We start from the raw sequence: 18,033 nt of genomic DNA, 5'->3' as shown, positions 1-18,033 counted from the left end.
CATCCAGTTGACGAAAATGTTTGGGGAGAACACTGTACTGAGTAGTTATAACAGGCTGAAATTTGAACAAGTGCTGTTAGAAAGTACGGTACCGTAGTTCAAGTATGTAACTCATATAACTAAGAAGTCCTACGAGTATGTATTATTTATTTTCCCAATGTGGACAAAATTTTTTAATGATATTTAGGGTATAAAATGTTCAATATTTTTTTTATTATGTCAGAATTTGTTGACTTTTATATGTTTTCATTAGATGAAGGGTCTTCAACCCGCAGATAGGGAAATAAATTGTACAATAAATATGAATGAAATGTATTTTTCTATGTTATTACATCAGGAGACCTTCGAGGGAAAAAAGAATTCCGCCGGGAACAAAAAGTGAAATTCGGAGATGTCTGGTAAGATATTAATTTAAAATGTTTATGACTGGAGGAATCTATGCTTATGCTACATGGTTTTAATAATAATAATAATAATAATAATAATAATAATAATAATAATAATAATAATAATAATAATAATAATAATAATAATAATAATTGTACCGGGTGGTACACCTCCACGCCGCTAATTCAAACCTTGCGCCAGTTGAAACTCCTCTACTGGAGGAAACCTGAACTTTAACTACCTGGTTAATTCTCAAGTTTATCAGAAGATGTCACTACTTGTAAATTTTGAAGTGTTCTGAACTATGTCAATTTCGATTCAATGTTGTTTTCTCTGTAGCAAGAAGTGTGAACATTCTCTTCTAGATGACACCACTTACGAACTACAATTGTGCACCCTAGTGCGAAGTGAGGGAACCCTTTTTGGAAGAAATTTAGTATTTATAAGTTTGTTCCTTATTAAATTTCTTTTAGCTTTTGTTTAAGTTGGCAATGTTAACCCTTTCTTTCTGCCAGTTTTGAAACTGGCCAATCATAATTTTCTATAATTAATTTTCCACCAATCCTGGGTTTCTTCTTCAGTTCTGACATGTAATCTTTTGGTCGTCCAATAAAAGGCTTGTGGGCGGGTGTTCTCATTCATGAAAGGTCTCGAATGTTCCGCGAGGGTATATAAACTGCTGATTTTCGGGTCTCCGGGCCACTTCAGTAACATCTACCATTGTGTAAATTATGTAGCAGGGGGCGGGAAGCGCCTCTTTCTTCGGGCAGCAGTTCAACCACCAGGTAATGGCCGTTTTATAACTTATTTTCTTGCCAGCTCAGCAGTTTAACCCTCGGGGCGGGTTCGAAATCTTTTACCATGTAACTTTCCCCTAAAATGTAAAAGACTTTTGGTTTAAATTCTGCCTCTGTAACTACATATTGGGATAGAGAGTGCTTAACCCTCTCGAGCTCCCACTCATATTGCTTTGAGGTGAACTTATTTTCACAACCGTTTCTTCCCTTCTAATGTAATGTAAATCGTTTTCTTATATAAGTCACCTCTTTAGTATGGGATTAGCCCTTGCATTAGTGGCCTAGTGCCAAGTAGGTTTTAAAGAAGTGTATTAGGAGTGCTAGTTACGCCTCCGCTCAAGTTTGTATTCTTGGGCCTTGTAATTTTCCTGTTTATTTACTAAATCGGCCTCAGTAGGTTGGGTATTTTTACCCCTGTGTTTATGTCCTTAGAGGACAGCTTGAAGGTGGAATTTGGTGTGGCCTTTGATAGGCTGGAACTTTGAGAGCGGGTTGCTCTTCCAAAAAATTTTGATTTCTGTGTGCCTCGAGCAGGCTTTACTGAGTAATAGGGAGCAAGAGTTCCTGGGCATGATTGGGGTTTTCTGCCCCTTTGTCAAACCTGGTATCTGGCTAAAGTTGGGCTAATTGCTCAAGAATTATGTGTCTGGCTCTCGGAGCCCAAATCCTGTAACACTGTAATTGTACATTTTCGTTTTGTTGCTAGGCTACTGAGTACCTGTTATATTTGTTATTTCTTGATCTTGAAAAGAAAATATAACCTTGTTAAATTTTAAATTAACTTTAATTTCGTAAGTTGAGACCTGTTCATCCCAGCACCTTCTTTCACCTCTAACTACCACGAAAACTCCGTAACAATAATAATGATAATAATAATAATAATAATAATAATAATAATAATAATAATAATAATAATAATAATAATAATAATAATAATAATAATAATAATAATAATAATAATAATCGTATGGCCTCAGCTACGGTGTGCAAGCATTGTTAACTTGACGCCATCTGGCTGCTTGCTCGGCAATTTCTACGTTCCGTTTTACTCTAGGCCTAAGCTACTAGGTGGCAGAGTAAAAAGAATCTCCCGTGGGCGTCTATGGCTGAGTTTTAATTAATGTCGTCGAATAAACACCAAACGTGACACTAGAGATCTTTTGCATGCCAACATCGTACGACGTGGAGTGTCGAAAGGACATTTTTTCCGCTCTCCAAAATCCGACTACCTCTGCAGGGTTTGAACCCGCTATCTTGGGGTCCGGAGCCCGACGCTCTGCAACTGATCGTCAGAGAGAGTTAACTTAAATGGTTTAAATAAGGCTTTCTCAATGTGTTGCCAAAAATACAGTAATTACACTGACTGACAGAGCAAATGCAACACCAAGAAGGAGTGGTCAGAACTTTATGCCAATTGCAGGGTAGACTGACGTCACTGAGGTATGCTCATGATGTGAAATGCGCCGCTGTGCTGCGCACGTAGCGAACGATAAATGGGACACGGCGTTGGCGAATGGCCCACTTCGTACCGTGATTTTTCAGCCAACAGTCATTGTAGAACGTGTTGTCGTGTGCCACAGGACACGTGTATAGCTAAGAATGCCAGGCCGCCGTCAACGGAGGCATTTCCAGCAGACAGACGACTTTACGAGGGGTATGGTGATCGGGCTGAGAAGGGCAGGTTGGTCGCTTCGTCAAATCGCAGCCGATACCCATAGGGATGTGTCCACGGTGCAGCGCCTGTGGCGAAGATGGTTGGCGCAGGGACATTTGGCACGTGCGAGGGGTCCAGGCGCAGCCCGAGTGACGTCAGCACGCGAGGATCGGCGCATCCGCCGCCAAGCGGTGGCAGCCCCGCACGCCACGTCAACCGCCATTCTTCAGCATGTGCAAGACACCCTGGCTGTTCCAATATCGACCAGAACAATTTTCCGTCGATTGGTTGAAGGAGGCCTGCACTCCCGGCGTCCACTCAGAAGACTACCATTGACTCCACAGCATAGACGTGCACGCCTGGCATGGTGCCGGGCTAGAGCGACTTGGATGAGGGAATGGCGGAACGTCGTGTTCTCCGATGAGTCACGCTTCTGTTCTGTCAGTGATAGTCACCGCAGACGAGTGTGGCGTCGGCATGGAGAAAGGTCAAATCCGGCAGTAACTGTGGAGCGCCCTACCGCTAGACAACGCGGCATCATGGTTTGGGGCGCTATTGCGTATGATTCCACGTCACCTCTAGTGCGTATTCAAGGCACGTTAAATGCCCACCGCTACGTGCAGCATGTGCTGCGGCCGGTGGCACTCCCGTACCTTCAGGGGATGCCCAATGCTCTGTTTCAGCAGGATAATGCCCGCCCACACACTGCTCGCATCTCCTAACAGGCTCTACGAGGTGTACAGATGCTTCCGTGGCCAGCGTACTCTCCGGATCTCTCACCAATCGAACACGTGTGGGATCTTATTGGACGCCGTTTGCAAACTCTGCCCCAGCCTCGTACGGACGACCAACTGTGGCAAATGGTTGACAGAGAATGGAGAACCATCCCTCAGGACACCATCCGCACTCTTATTGACTCTGTACCTCGACGTGTTTCTGCGTGCATCGCCGCTCGCGGTGGTCCTACATCCTACTGAGTCGATGCCGTGCGCATTGTGTCACCTGCATATCGGTTTGAAATAAACATCAATTATTCATCCGTGCCGTCTCTGTTTTTTCCCCAACTTTCATCCCTTTCGAACCACCCCTTCTTGGTGTTGCATTTGCTCTGTCAGTCAGTGTATATTAATGGCAAGTGTAAAATAACTGAAACGAAATTACAGTATTTCCTCACTCATAACGTAATAGGAATTAACATGGAAGCACCGTACCGTACAAACAGAGGCATGATTTGTCCGCATGAAGGCGACACTCCGGAGATAAAAATCGATATTAGGTCATTTTGGTGAAATATTTTTTATGACTGAAATTGAAATGATTGAGTTTCTTGTTTCTTGTCACGGAGTTATTCCGCTGAATTCAAACAATTTATCACTGTAATAATGCTTGATTTGTCAATTGTAATTTTACATTTAAATCCCATTTTTCTCCCATAATATTCTTCCAAATATAACAAAATTTATATGGTAAATGTATCACAGCTATATTAAGAAACCTGCGTATGGAATTTTTGTTTGCAGAATTTTTTCTAGTAGTAGGGATTTTTTAAGTATTATCTACCTAATTACGAATTCATGGAAAGTGGAATTTAAAATTTCAAAAAAATATTTATTTTGGAAAAACTATTAATTGTATACGAAAGAAATATTCTTGATATCTCTACTTATATACAGGTGACATTCCCACAAAGTTTCGTGAAAATCCATGCATTAGGTAAATATATGTTTTTATCTCCGGCGTGTCGCCTTAACGATAAACGCGACAAAAATATTTTGAAGCGATTTCGGGATATCTTAAAGAATCGTGTGATTCTGGTTAAGAAATCTGTGATTTTGTTTTCGTGAATTACGGCGAATTAAAGCGACAAAGCCAGTTTAAAGAGAGATTTACTTATTTTGTGATAAGTGCGAAAAGGCAGCGAAATTCATGGAAAATGACGATCTTTATTGTATTCCAATATAACGTGTGTGAAGGGAAACAGAAGACAGAATAAGGATTTCTCCATTCGACAGAAGTATGGTATCTCTTCGTATTAAAATTCTATAAAATCCCTTGATGGCTTGAGCATGTAGGGTGAGAGGGTAATTTGTTATGTAAAGTGAAAGGGCAATTTGTTAATAATCTTGATTAGAGCTATATTATAGTTCTAATCAATATTACATAAGGAATAATGAATGATTATCAATATTGTTTATCTTTATTTATCTTTCACATAACTAATTCACAAAATCTCACAAATTAAACTTTTTGTGAATATTTTCAGGAAATGATTAAAATGAAATGAAAACTATGGGGTCAGCCCAATTTTGCGAAATAACGCGAAAAAATGTTTCCTTTTCGTGAAATCGAACAAAAAAATAACACGAAAATGTCATGCCTCTACGTGCGACTATGTTGTTGTTGTTGATGCCAATGGTGGAGGTGGTGGTGGTACAATTCTGCGGCAAACAAAATTACCTCAAGGGATAGATTTGACACGAACAGAAAAGACCCAACATAAACAGACGCGGCCGGATGATAGGCTACTCGGTTCATACAGCTTCACAGAAACGTTTGGTGGTTTGCCGATATTGCCGGACATCAGAATATTTCATGTAACCTATGGTCTTCATAATCGGTCATGGAGGGTTCCATCACGTTCCGGTTGTAAGGCTTTCGCAGGAGGTTCCGTGGCTATTACCACGAAATCAATCGTTACATAAAATTATTGCTTATTTTGACCCTATGAAGGGTTGGGGTGATCACTGGACAGCCATCGCAGACATTTCTCTATACATCTTTTCTGGTGACCACATTCCCATTGGGTATCATGTACTGCGTAAGATGAGGCTACACTAAGCTTCCAAGTTGAGAGCATCTGAAGGACCATCACTTTCATTCGCCTCTGAGTAATCTTATTTATTTAGCGTAGGTTTAGCGATAAGTTATACATATGTCTGAAATTATATACATATGTACATAAACAAAACACATGAATCTGAGGGCATCCGATCAAATTTGAATGTCCAGTTCCTTGATCCACTATTGAACTTCAGATTTTGGTTCCAGAAAGTCACTCCAACTACCTGGATAGCACCGCAACTTCTACTCACTATAATTATGGAGCACTGTTTGCCGTGGGGCGCCTCAGTCACACCCTGGGGTGATAGGCCCTTCCTGGTAGGCCTTGGTCTGCGTCCACTTCGAGAAGGCGGTCCATGGAGGAGCGGTCTGCGTCCACTTCGCAGTACCGAGCCGCTCGGCCTGGGTCGTCCAGTCGCGACGCCAGGGGCGGCATGCTCCACCTCCGTGGTGGCGTCGCTGGTCTCCGATTGGGTGGCTTGGACTAGGTCGGTGTTAACCTCCCTAAGCCTTAGCCTCCTCGCCGTTTGGGTGATGGCCTCCCTGGTCTCCGTCTCGGCCCTCCTCCTGAGGGCGCCGGCGTTCATCTCTGGCACGCCGTCTCTCCCTGGTAGACGGATGACCTGGAACAGAGTAGAGAGTTCCTTCTCTGCGTCGCGCATCCGCTCCTGGTCGTGATGCTTGATTATTTAGGCCTTCTAGTAGGAAGCTCTCGACGGATATGGTCGTCGAGATGATCCTGCCTCCGTGGCGAGGGCGCCGCATTCTGCCCAGGACCACGCCCCTTTCAGAAGATACAGGGCGCCCCGGCCTGTAGTATAAGAGCAGCGCCTCGTACCCCGAGTCCGTGAATCCCTCCGAAAAGAAGAAGCCGTTAGGGGGGGGGGTCGCACCCGTCCCTCTACGGCTCCGTCTCCACCTCGATCTTCGGCTCCTCCTGCTCCAGCTCCGGCTCAGGTACCGGCGACTCCGGCTCCGTGTTGCTCTCCTGTGCCGGTGTCACTCGGCTGAAGAGGCTTCGGACCATGAGCCCGAACTCCCTCGCAACTTCTTCGGGCGTCCTCTGCTCCATCTGGCTGCCCTCTCTGTTGTCCGCCGTGATCCTCCTGAAATAGAAGGTGAGCACCGAGAACTGCTCGGCTCAGACAAAAGCTCTTTCCAAAGTGTACCAACAAGTACAGCTGCCTGACTAGTACTGGGGAAGTACAGATCGCCTGGCGAGGAGAGGTGAGTCAGCGGGAAGCACGTATGTCTTCAAGCGACGACAGTCAAGCTCGTCCTCAACGGCCTAGTCACTTGCTCACACGCATTTACGGAATGGAGAACGCTTCGTGGTTGTCCACTCTCCTACTCCGTGCAAACAACATTCAGCTCCGCCTACCTGTGAGCCTACGACACGCTGCTCGCTATGCAATGCGGCTACACCGTTCTCGAGATCTCTCGACATTTCTCGCGAGGAACAGTGCCTGCGCTAGTCTCGATAAATCACGAGACCCGTCTCAGACTGCCCATCACTACCTTCAGCGATATTATGTGCTTTTCAGTGCCGCATCATCTCAGAAGTATTTCTGTTGACGTATTTTACTTCTTTTGAATAAACAACACAGCGGGCTGTGTTATGTGACATCTCTTCTAAGTAACCTACATCCACGACTTACGTTGCGTTTCGGACATCGTCTTAAAATTGTCGCGTACAATTAGACACAATTGCACCGCCATATACCGAAGTACTTCATTATGACGCGAATACTCTATAACATATGAAGGAATTATTTCCTTTGTCACCAAAATATTTGTAAACACAAGCAGTTGTAATATGATATTGAATGTGGGGTCTGATAACAATGTAACCTACCTGTCGAAATAATTTGGGCAAACTGAGACGTTGTAGACTATACGTTCCACTCATGCGTAATGGTGGCTGCATATGCAGCAAGGCGCATCTTGCCTCGTCTCGAGTTCGAGTAATGGACGCCTTTAGTATCCAAGGTAGGTGTACCTACAGAAGCCGTCAGTTTCTGTATTTAGCCTCTTCATCCGTGTACTGTCCGGCTCCGTGGCTAAATGGTTAGCGTGCTGGCCTTTGGTCAGCGGGGTCCCGGGTTCGATTCCCGGCAGGGTCTGGAATTTTAACCATAATTGGTTAATTTCGCTGGCACGGGGGCTGGGTGTATATGTCGCTTCATCATCATTTCATCCTCATCACGACACGCAGGTCGCCTACGGGAGTCGAATCCAAAAGACCTGCATCTGGCGAGCCGAACATGTCCTCGGACACTCCCGGCACTAAAAGCCATACGCCATTTCATTTCATCCGTGTACTTACAGCTGCATACAATGACAGAATGCGTATCCTTTAAAATTATGATATACTGCGCCAAAAGAGACCTTGGTAGAAATGAACGCCCTAGTCACCCGTTGACACGTATTTACGGGATGGAGAAGGCGCGTGGTTTGCTATTCACATACTCGGCATCGACATTCAGCTCCGTCTACCTGTAGGCATACGACACGCTGCTCGCCACACAATGCGGGGACAACGCTCTCGAGATCTCTCGAAACTTCTCGCGAGAAACAGTGCCTGGCCTGCACTAGTCTAGAGAAATCTCGAGACCTCGTCTCGGACTGCCCATCACTAGGCACACCTACCTGGATACTAGAGGCGTCCATTATTCGAACTCGAGACGGGGCAAGATGCGCCAGCTAGATGTACATCCTATCTGCGGTTATTCACAAATTATACAGGGTTATTCAGCTAAGATGCCCGCCTCAAATAAGTCGTGAACTGTTTAATACAGTATACCAACAGTCTGTTTTCACTCTCGTTAAATAGTATTAAGGGGTTCATAGTTTAACATGCAGTATTTTATCAGGCTTTTGACAAAATTTATCGGCTCACACGCTTCCATACGGGAACGTGATTTCACGCAATAACGGTTTATCACCCGTAGTTACAGGAACGTCGCACAGAAAGCAGCACAGGATAATTGGTATCGAGATCTGTGACGTCAGTCTCGAGAGTCTCGAGCGAGGGCGTTGCCAATCACTGCTTATTAGGACTGTTCATTTTAGATCAATACTTTAAATTCACTAATTATAGTATTATGGGCAGAATTTTGCCCTCTTTGTAAAATAATTTGTAATGTGTACATAAAATATTTTGATGACACTTGCATTGTATATTGTCAATTTTAGTCCATGGCTGAAGATGACACATAATGTGGTCGAAATCGGTCCCATTTAGATAACATATTAAATGGTATTGAATAGGTGGACCTTCATTTTAATTACTTATTAACGTCAAGTTACCAATAACAAGAACAGAAACACATTGGTGGTTTTATCACTGTATATTTGTCCCTGCGTTACTTAGGCGTTAAGGAAATTATAATATATTTCTGGGGTTTAGGATGTAATTTCACATTTGTGACTTTGGCACTAAACTCCAATACTAGTCTTACGGATTCCAAAGATTAACTCAAGTGAAAATCACAAATTTTGCACATTCGTATATGGTATCTGATTTCTGACCTCCGTTTTAAAATAATTTAATTCCCAATAAATCTGTGAAGGTTTAATATCAATTTGCAGCATTTTTAGTACAGATGCATTCAACATTTATTTAAAAAACCTATAGCTATTATCAGTTGGTAGACTTGCCCACTAGTTGCAGTAAGCTGGCATCCCTAACAGCTATCATCATCTTTGATGAGCAACATTGTGCTTATTGCCTAAAAAAAGGTCAAACTGTTTTCATCTCGCTTACCGGTATATATTTTAATACTGTTCTCTGCCCATAGCATTCTTTCTGTAAATGACATATTGTACATTGTCTAATGGGCAGACAACATAAATATTATGTTTTGATCTGTGTTTCTACAGTCCAGAATACTATACAAGCCTAGAATTTAGGTAGTTGTATTTGGTCACCACAAACAAATGACAGCTGGTTGGGTGTCCAGGTAGTTTGAGAATATATGTGTCTGTTTACATGGAATGAATTTTATTAATAACCAAAAATTTTAAATAATATTACTTTATCTAGATTTTATACTAAGGAATTGCCATTCTGAAAATATTACCCCAAGAATATATTCACAAAATACCTCTATTTAACCATCATTGCCACTAGGACACTAAGAAACTGAAATTGTAAGGCTACAATGAAGGAAATAAAGGCAAGATTTGAAGAATACTGACCGAGTCTAGGAAGTAATATTAATAACAACATTTAACAAAATGAAAACTAACAACTTTATTCATAAATAAATAGCTTCGTTTGAATAAGATAACTCATTCTATATACAGAATAAAGATTAAACTCTTCAATAATCACAATTACACACTTCTGTGCAATAATATAATACTACAGTCATTCAAGTCAGTCTTTGGTTTTTTTCTTTAGTTTCGCTCAGTTCTTTAACCCCAATCTCCTTATTAGACTAGCATTCCAGTAAACGACCTTAGTCAACTTCCTCTATCGTAGGGCCTTGCCTTGCACTACCGCCTGCTTGTTGACCACAGCTTCCTCCCATATTACCACCTCCTTGATTGCATCCTGCCTGATGTATCTTCATCATCACAGGTCCACACTTGCTCTGCAACTCTTTCAGTTTATCTTCATACTCCTCCTTCTCTGCCAGAGTGTTGTTATCCAGCCACCTTACCGCGTCATCACACAATGAACGAACATTGCTCTTGTCTGCTTCACTCAGTTTTTGCCCGGCCTCTTCAAGAGCTTGTTTCACACTGAACACATATCCCTCCAGTTGGTTCCTAGCCGTTATTCTTTGCCGCTGCTTTTCATCTTCTTCGCGGTATCTTTCTGCTTCAGCTAGCATTCTGTCAATCTCCTGCTGCGATAACCGCCCCTTGTCATTGCGGATTGTAATGTTTCGAGATTTTCCAGTGCTACTTTCTTTGGCAGAGACGTTGAGAATACCATTCGCATCCATATCGAATGTCACCTCAATCTTTGGGACACCTCTTGGTGCAGGTGGTATGCCTGTGAGGTCAAATGTTCCCAAGAGATTGTTATCTTTTGTCATAGCTCGTTCTCCCTCATACACCTGAATGGTGACAGCTGGTTGGTTATCTGAATAGGTTGTAAACGTCTGGGTCTGTTTACAAGGGATTCGAGAGTTACGTTCGATGATCTTCGTCATCACGCCTCCTGCCGTTTCTATTCCCAGTGACAAGGGTGCTACATCTACAAGTAGAACATCTTGAATCTGAGAACTGGTGTCCCCACTGAGGATAGCTGCCTGGACTGCTGCACCATATGCAACTGCTTCATCTGGGTTGATTGACATGTTGAGAGGCTTGCCACAGAAGAAATTCTGCAACATGCTTTGTATTTTGGGAATTCTGGTTGATCCACCAACAAGTACCACATCGTGAATGGAGCTTTTATCCATCTTGGCATCAGCTAGAGCCTTCTCAACTGGCTGCAATGTAGCCCGGAACAGGTCAGCACATAGCTCTTCAAATCGGGCACGCGATACTTTAGTGTAGAAATCTATTCCTTCGTAGAGTGCATCGATCTCTATGCTGGCCTCAGTGCTGGAAGAAAGTGTTCTCTTAGCTCTCTCTGCTGCAGTTCTCAGTCGTCTAAGTGCTCTGGGGTTGCTGCGGATATCCTTGCGATATTTTCTTTTGAACTCTTCTGCTAGATGATTTACCAGACGGCTATCGAAGTCCTCTCCTCCCAGATGAGTGTCGCCAGCTGTCGCTTTCACTTCAAAGAGTGAACCTTCATCGATGGTCAGTATGGAAACATCAAAGGTTCCACCTCCAAGATCAAAGATAAGAACATTCTTCTCTCCTTTCAGGTTCTTATCTAGGCCATAAGCAAGGGCTGCAGCTGTTGGTTCATTGATGATACGAAGGACGTTGAGGCCTGCAATTGCTCCAGCATCTTTGGTAGCCTGACGCTGAGAATCGTTGAAGTAAGCAGGCACAGTGATTACTGCATCCCTAACTGTACTACCCAAATAAGCCTCTGCTGTTTCTTTCATCTTTGTCAGCACCATAGAACTGATTTCCTCAGGAGCAAACCTCTTGATCTCTCCTTTGTATTCCACTTCAATCTTAGGCTTTCCTCCATCATTGACAACCTTGAACGGCCACAGCTTCATGTCACTCTGGACCTTGGGATCATCGAAACGCCGACCAATAAGACGTTTGGCATCGAAGACAGTGTTCTTGGGGTTCATAGCCACCTGGAAATAAAATACAGAACTGGTTACGAATGAGCATCAGACAGAGGGCATTAATACAGAATCACTAAAATGGGCACATTTTAACTATCCCTCCCAATGACGTTAGAATTCTTTAGAACAACATGTTGTGTAGGCCTATCTCAGAGGTCAACATAACTTAGGACTGAAACTTCCGGATGTAAAGGATCAAGAATTCAAGCGAACAGTTCCCTGCAGGAGCAGATGCACAAGAGATTTAAATGTGAAGAGATGTTGCAAACAAAGTTTGCGGGGTCGGGGGGAGGGGGGACACAGTCCAAGGTGCATCGTATTGTCACGAGACCGGTTACACCGCATTCCAAGCGAGTGTTGGCCAGTTACTAAGACTACTGTGAAGGAAAGGCACGCAATGAAAATGAACATGTCGGGATGGCCTTTGGAAACCCCAGACTTGATAAAATACAAAGTATGGTTGCTTGGCTAAATGGTTAGCCGGTTGCCCTTCAGTTCAAGGGTTTAATTCCAACCAGGTCGGTGATTTTAACCTTCATCGATCTCTCTCTCTCTCTCTCTCGGAGAACAGAATTCATCACAGATACCGTCCCTCTCTCACAGATGCGCAGGTTGCTTGCCTAAAAGGCGTCATTGCAAAAGACCTGCGCCAGGCCTCTCTGGTGGACACACATTATTAATATTATTATTAATAAATACAAAACTAGGGGATCAGCGAGATGAAGGGAGTGACAAACTAGCCGCCATTCATGGAAATATGGATATTTTTTTCAAAAGCTGCGAAAAAACCTACAACCTGTTATTGACCGGGTCAGGGATGTAATGAATGAAACACATATAGGCTGTTATTACAATGGGGTCGCCACTCCCAAGGTGAGTTATTAATGAGTGATAAATGCTATGAAATGATAATGGAGAGTGTTGCTGGAATGAAAGATGACAGGGAAAACCGGAGTACCCGGAGAAAAACCTGTCCCGCCTCCGCTTTGTCCAGCACAAATCTCACATGGAGTCACCGGGATTTGAACCACGGTATCCAGCGGTGAGAGGCCGACGCGCTGCCGTCTGAGCCACGGAGGCTCTACTTTCAAAAGCTGTAAAAGCAATTTTTTAATTACGCATTTGCAGTCATAGACGTGATCTTACTATCACTGAGAGGCTGATATGGGTTTATTCAGTCTCTGCCGAGTAAACTCGTTAAGTACAGGCTAAAACTGTATGTTTTATACTTTTCCAGGACTTGTAATCTTGAGGTGTACTGTGGTTAACAAAAGTACCCAATACCCCTGCTGATATTGTGACGAGACTTGTTCTTCCTATAGAGAAGCACGACTGATAATTGCATCTTTGTTCCATTTGCATAATATTTGCTTAACAATCAAACAGCCGACAACTGAAACCCTAATGAACAACAAGAGAGACATTCCCAAAAAAAAATCCAGATAAGCAACCCGAGAGATCATCTCCAAGAACAAAGTTGTACTTTCCTTTCAACAATGCACGATGGACCAAATACCGACGATGGCACAGAGTGATCAATACCAAATGCGGAGCTCTTACATAGTCTTAAGAAATAACTACTCGATGGCTTCGTGTTATTTTTTAAATATCTGGATATTGCTGGAATAAATGGCCAACAAACCAGAAAAAAAATTTGGAGGAATAAATTTCTACACACATTAGCATTGCGTCTTCTCGAAGACTATATGAAAATAAGAGGTTATACTTTCCCTCCGTGCCAATATTTCTGTTTTCTTAAATGGGTACAGAACTGAATAGCCTGCCAACCGTGTTGAAGAAATGGAAAGAGGCAAGTGTGCTCCATGTGGTCGAATAAATAATATGATCATAATTAAATGCAGTGTGGACATTTTACGTTCACAAAACATTCGAATTGTGTTGTAACTTGCATATTCATTTGCAAGAGTGCATGTGCATCCATTAGAAAATTCGCGTGTAAAAACCATTTAAACAGAGTCATAACTTGCATTCATTATTCATATGAAAATCTTTTGTTTGCACGAGTTTGTGTTTATCTACTGGACATCTCACATTCAAAAACCATTTAAAAGTGTAGTGTGTCATAACTTGCGTTAATTGTTTGTACATCATTCATAAGCGTTTGAGATTAACCACTGCAGGTGATAAGGGTTTTCAATAACATTTCCCATCATTAAAACTCAGAGGATGGAATGCAACGCAATATGCAACGTGCGCCCGCTCTTGTAACAAGAAGTGCGCCTGTCGGAAAATTAAGGAAGGAAGGAAGGAAGGAAGGAAGGAAGGAAGGAAGGAAGGAAGGAAGGAAGGAAGAAATAATCTCGTAATATTGAAAGAAGAACCATCTCAGCATTCTTCAAATGTTTAATTGCTCCATTAAGCATTTCCTTTATGGCTGAACAGTAGGATTATAAGGAAGGAAAGAAGCAACACTTATAAAAGCCAAACCCAAGGTTTGAGGTGCAACTTTGGGGACTTTATAGACAACAAGGCAATAAGTAAGGTGTAGTTAGCCTGAATTGAAGTTACTTAAGATCATGCTATAATCGTTTAACAAAATTATGCCCTGCAAACAATCCAGTTATTCCCCAAACACTGAAATGTGATAGCAAACATGTGGAGGAATTCAAAAGGCTATGAGGCTACTTTCAATTTAATTTGATGGGGCCAGCACAGCCGAGTGCAGCATTTGCGAGGGCAACACTGATGATTGTCTAAAAATAACAAAGCGCGATGACAGAACCTTCCCGGTCTGAGTTTTGAGCTGAAGTATATTTTACAGTGGATTTTTTTGCCGCAGCGACGGTATACATATCTGGTCACTTGTTAAAAAAACTCCCATCTACAATGTAAAAATGAATAGTGGGATGAGAATTGAACTGTTACGGCAATAATAAGTTGTATTTACATAAAAGGGGACTCCACTGTCATCCGGATACGAGCACCTCAATTCAAAGTGTGTACAAGAATTGATCTCCATGGAATTAACGTACAAATCAATACTGAATGGGGGTAAACAGCTATCACACGAAGCCACTCTTGCACTTTGACGGCTTCAAGAAGGCTATTGCCGTGCAAATTGGCCTAGCCGTTAGGGTGCACAGCTGTGAGCTTGCATTCAGGAGATCGTGGGTTTGAAACCCACTGTCGGCATCCCTAAAGCTGGTTTTCCTTTTTCACACTGGGCAAATGCTGGGACTGTACCACCAAAGGAAGACACTCCCAGGGCAGGTAAGTTTTGAGAGTCTTACAAGCTCTCTTAAACCAGTAAGTTACAGCACAAGCAATACAGTTGTACGAGTTAGAGACCAACCAGACAAACAGGCTTTTTCAGCATGACCAAAGCAAGATACCCTTCAAACGGTATTGGTCAGAATAGTGGCTTTTGGCTTGCAGGGTGCCGGGTTAGATTCGTGGCCAGGCCGGGAATTTTAATCAAGTTGACTTAATTTCTGTAAGCTCAGGGACTGGGCATTTGCAGTCATTTCAACATACACCTTCACTTGTATTATAGAATATATCCCTCCACACAAGATTGGCGCCAGGGACGGCACCTGGTCATAAAACTAGAACCAAAGGCCAAGGCCTAACAGCCAGAAGGGTCTTGGCCTACCAAGCGACTGCTGCTCACCCCGAAGGCCTGCGATTTACGAGGCGTCGTGTGGCCAGCTCCTCAATTCTATTCACGTAGGCTGAGTGGACCTCGAACCAGCCCACAGATCCAGGTAAAGAATTCCTGAAATGGTCGGGAATCGAACCCGGGGCCTCTGGGCAGGCATGCTACCCCTACACCGCGGGTGGCCCATAAAACTAGGCTGAATCTAAATTAGTGCCAACCCTAGATAACCGGGATGAAGGCTAGAAAACCGTAAAATTCACAACATCGAACTCAGGAGCACTTCATCCACTGTGCTGTCCACCCACCATTTGAAAGCACCATGTTAAAGAATTTGTGGGCATTTAGTTCCCTCACTTAAAATACTTTAAATACGAAAAATCCACTTACCTGATTCTTAGCGGCATCTCCTATTAGTCGCTCTGTGTCGCAAAAGGCTACGTAGCTCGGTGTTGTTCTGTTGCCCTGATCGTTGGCTATGATCTCCACTTTCCCGTGTTGCCAAACACCAACACATGAATAAGTTGTTCCAAGATCGATTCCTACTGCTGGTGCCATTTTCCTTTTCGTTTTCTTCACTTTCAATATATAAAAAGAGCTTCTTGATTATAATATATCACCAAGAGTAATCGCTTCCAGTCGCTTGTGATCGCTTCAAACCACGTTTGAACTGTGCGGGCCAAACCGCTGCTGTCGGCTTTTATAGACCTTCTCTTGTTTCACGATGTGTGCCGAACATTCTAGAGGCCGAAACGTCCAGATTAGTGCTTTGTTGGTTATTGACCCTGTTTTGTTGATAGGGAAGGGGTATTTACCAGAAAATAAAAGAATATTCCACAACATTCTGCTTGTTTCGTGTCGTTGCGAGAGGAGATACTGACGTATGAAGATGACTATTGCGTGTAATTACAGCAAATAATTGTGATCATTAACTAGGCCTACGTTCGATGAAATATAATTAATAGTGTGGTTAATTCTGGCGTAAATGAAACGAGGCGATAGTGCATGACATAGAACTCGTTCTATTCCCTAGCATCTTGCTAAGTTTAGAACGTTCTGAGTGTTATTGACAGACGTACGGTATGTTTTATTTGGTGCGTCCACACCAAGATGTTTTCGTTAACTTTGTTAATAAACATTGTTAATGAACAATGTTCATGAACATTTCTGTCTGTTAATAAACAAAATAGCGTGTTCATTAACTTTTCGAGCATGTTGATAAACAAAATTTCTTTAACTTTTGTGAATGAAACTTTTCATTAACATTTCGTGTTTTCGTTAACATTTCGGTTCGCACATGCGCAAAGACGCAATTAGAACATGCAAATTCGTAGCGCGGAATACAATACTTTTATTTATTTTTCGAAATCGACCGTCGAATCGCAAGCAATTCATATACACCATACAAATACATAAGTGAAGTGTAGGAGTATTTCTCTTACACTCTTACATGATCCTTGGTAGGAGTCACAAGTCGCTAGAAATCTTCAAGTTATACTTAGTCTAACATTAATGCAGATGACATTCCGATAAATTTGTATCATTTCTTGCAATTTCAGACTCAATTACTTTCAACAAGAACTGAAAGTCTTGTGGGGACATTCTCAGAAAGTTTTGAAAGCCTGCTGCATCATGAATTGAAAGTTCTGACATAGGCCTAAGTGTCCTCTCCAAACTTAATTCTAAACGCTTTTCCAATATTTTTCTTTGCCACACTTTGCGTCTGCATTTTTCTCTAATTGCACTCATTAAAATAATGAAAGTTGCAGTTGTATTTTCTTCTTCCTGACCCTATCCATTGTAACCTCACAAACAGATATTTTGGTGTGGACACAATGTTAAAGTAGTTTGTTAACAAAAGTTTATTAACTTTGGTGTGGACTAAAAAACCATTACGAGGAGTGAAAGTTCAGTATCAACATGAAAATGAGATGCTACGGTGGTACATTTTCGAAAGGAAGGGGGCAATCTAAATACGCTCGTAAAACTGTCACAGAGGAGAAGTAGTGAAGGGTCACATAATACACATGTTTTTGGAGAAAAAATGTAACGTTCGATGACTTGCACAGAATAGAATTTCAAATCATGAAAATATCGTAGGACCTTACTTTTTAAGTATAAATACACATTGTTTCTACTTTCGGAGTAAAGATTGTTGTAAATGAGTTAAATTTCAATGGCCACATTTCATCGAATGATGGGTTTGACGAACCCCAGTACCGGTATTATACTAAGTTCAAAATAACACATTTAACTTACAACATATTTGAAAATAAATGCACGGATGCTTTCAGAGATGAGTTAAGAATCTTCCTAGTGATTTTTACCATTGTTTTTATAATTGGATTGTCATACTAAATTATGAAAAAAGGTGGTAAAACTGAAAGAAACCTATCTCTAAAGAAGAATAGTGAATATTCCCAGTTGTTTGCAGTTCTCCTCAGTAGTAAGCAATTCAGTTGCATGCACTATGCTAACAATCACCACTGGTCAAGTATAAGTAACAACGTGGGGTAATTAGGTCAT

General features: G+C 42.2%; 1 protein-coding gene across 1 annotated transcript; it reads right to left on the bottom strand.

Moving 5' to 3' along the window:
- Positions 1-10,068: 10,068 nt before the first annotated feature.
- LOC136880994 (major heat shock 70 kDa protein Ab-like) lies at positions 10,069-16,065 on the bottom strand. The gene is made up of 2 exons (XM_068229221.1): positions 15,898-16,065; positions 10,069-11,900 (listed from the first exon to the last, which is right to left on the bottom strand). The coding sequence occupies exons 1-2, from the start codon at positions 16,063-16,065 to the stop codon at positions 10,143-10,145; spliced, it is 1,926 nt and encodes a 641-aa protein (XP_068085322.1). The 3' UTR covers positions 10,069-10,142.
- Between the last annotated feature and the right edge of the window lie 1,968 nt (positions 16,066-18,033).

This window comes from Anabrus simplex, chromosome 9, assembly GCF_040414725.1.
Source record: "Anabrus simplex isolate iqAnaSimp1 chromosome 9, ASM4041472v1, whole genome shotgun sequence".
Classification (NCBI taxonomy): Eukaryota; Metazoa; Arthropoda; class Insecta; order Orthoptera; family Tettigoniidae; genus Anabrus; species Anabrus simplex.
The sequence above is the reverse complement of the archived record's forward strand: the minus strand, read 5'-3'. Positions and strand labels throughout refer to the sequence as shown.

Coding starts and splice junctions, on each gene's coding strand:
- LOC136880994 (XM_068229221.1), bottom strand. CDS start 16,065: ATGGCACCAGCAGTAGGAATCGATCTTGGAACAACTTATTCATGTGTT. Junction 11,901..15,897: donor GAGATGCCGCTAAGAATCAG/GTAAGTGGATTT, acceptor TTTTATTTCCAG/GTGGCTATGAACCCCAAGAA.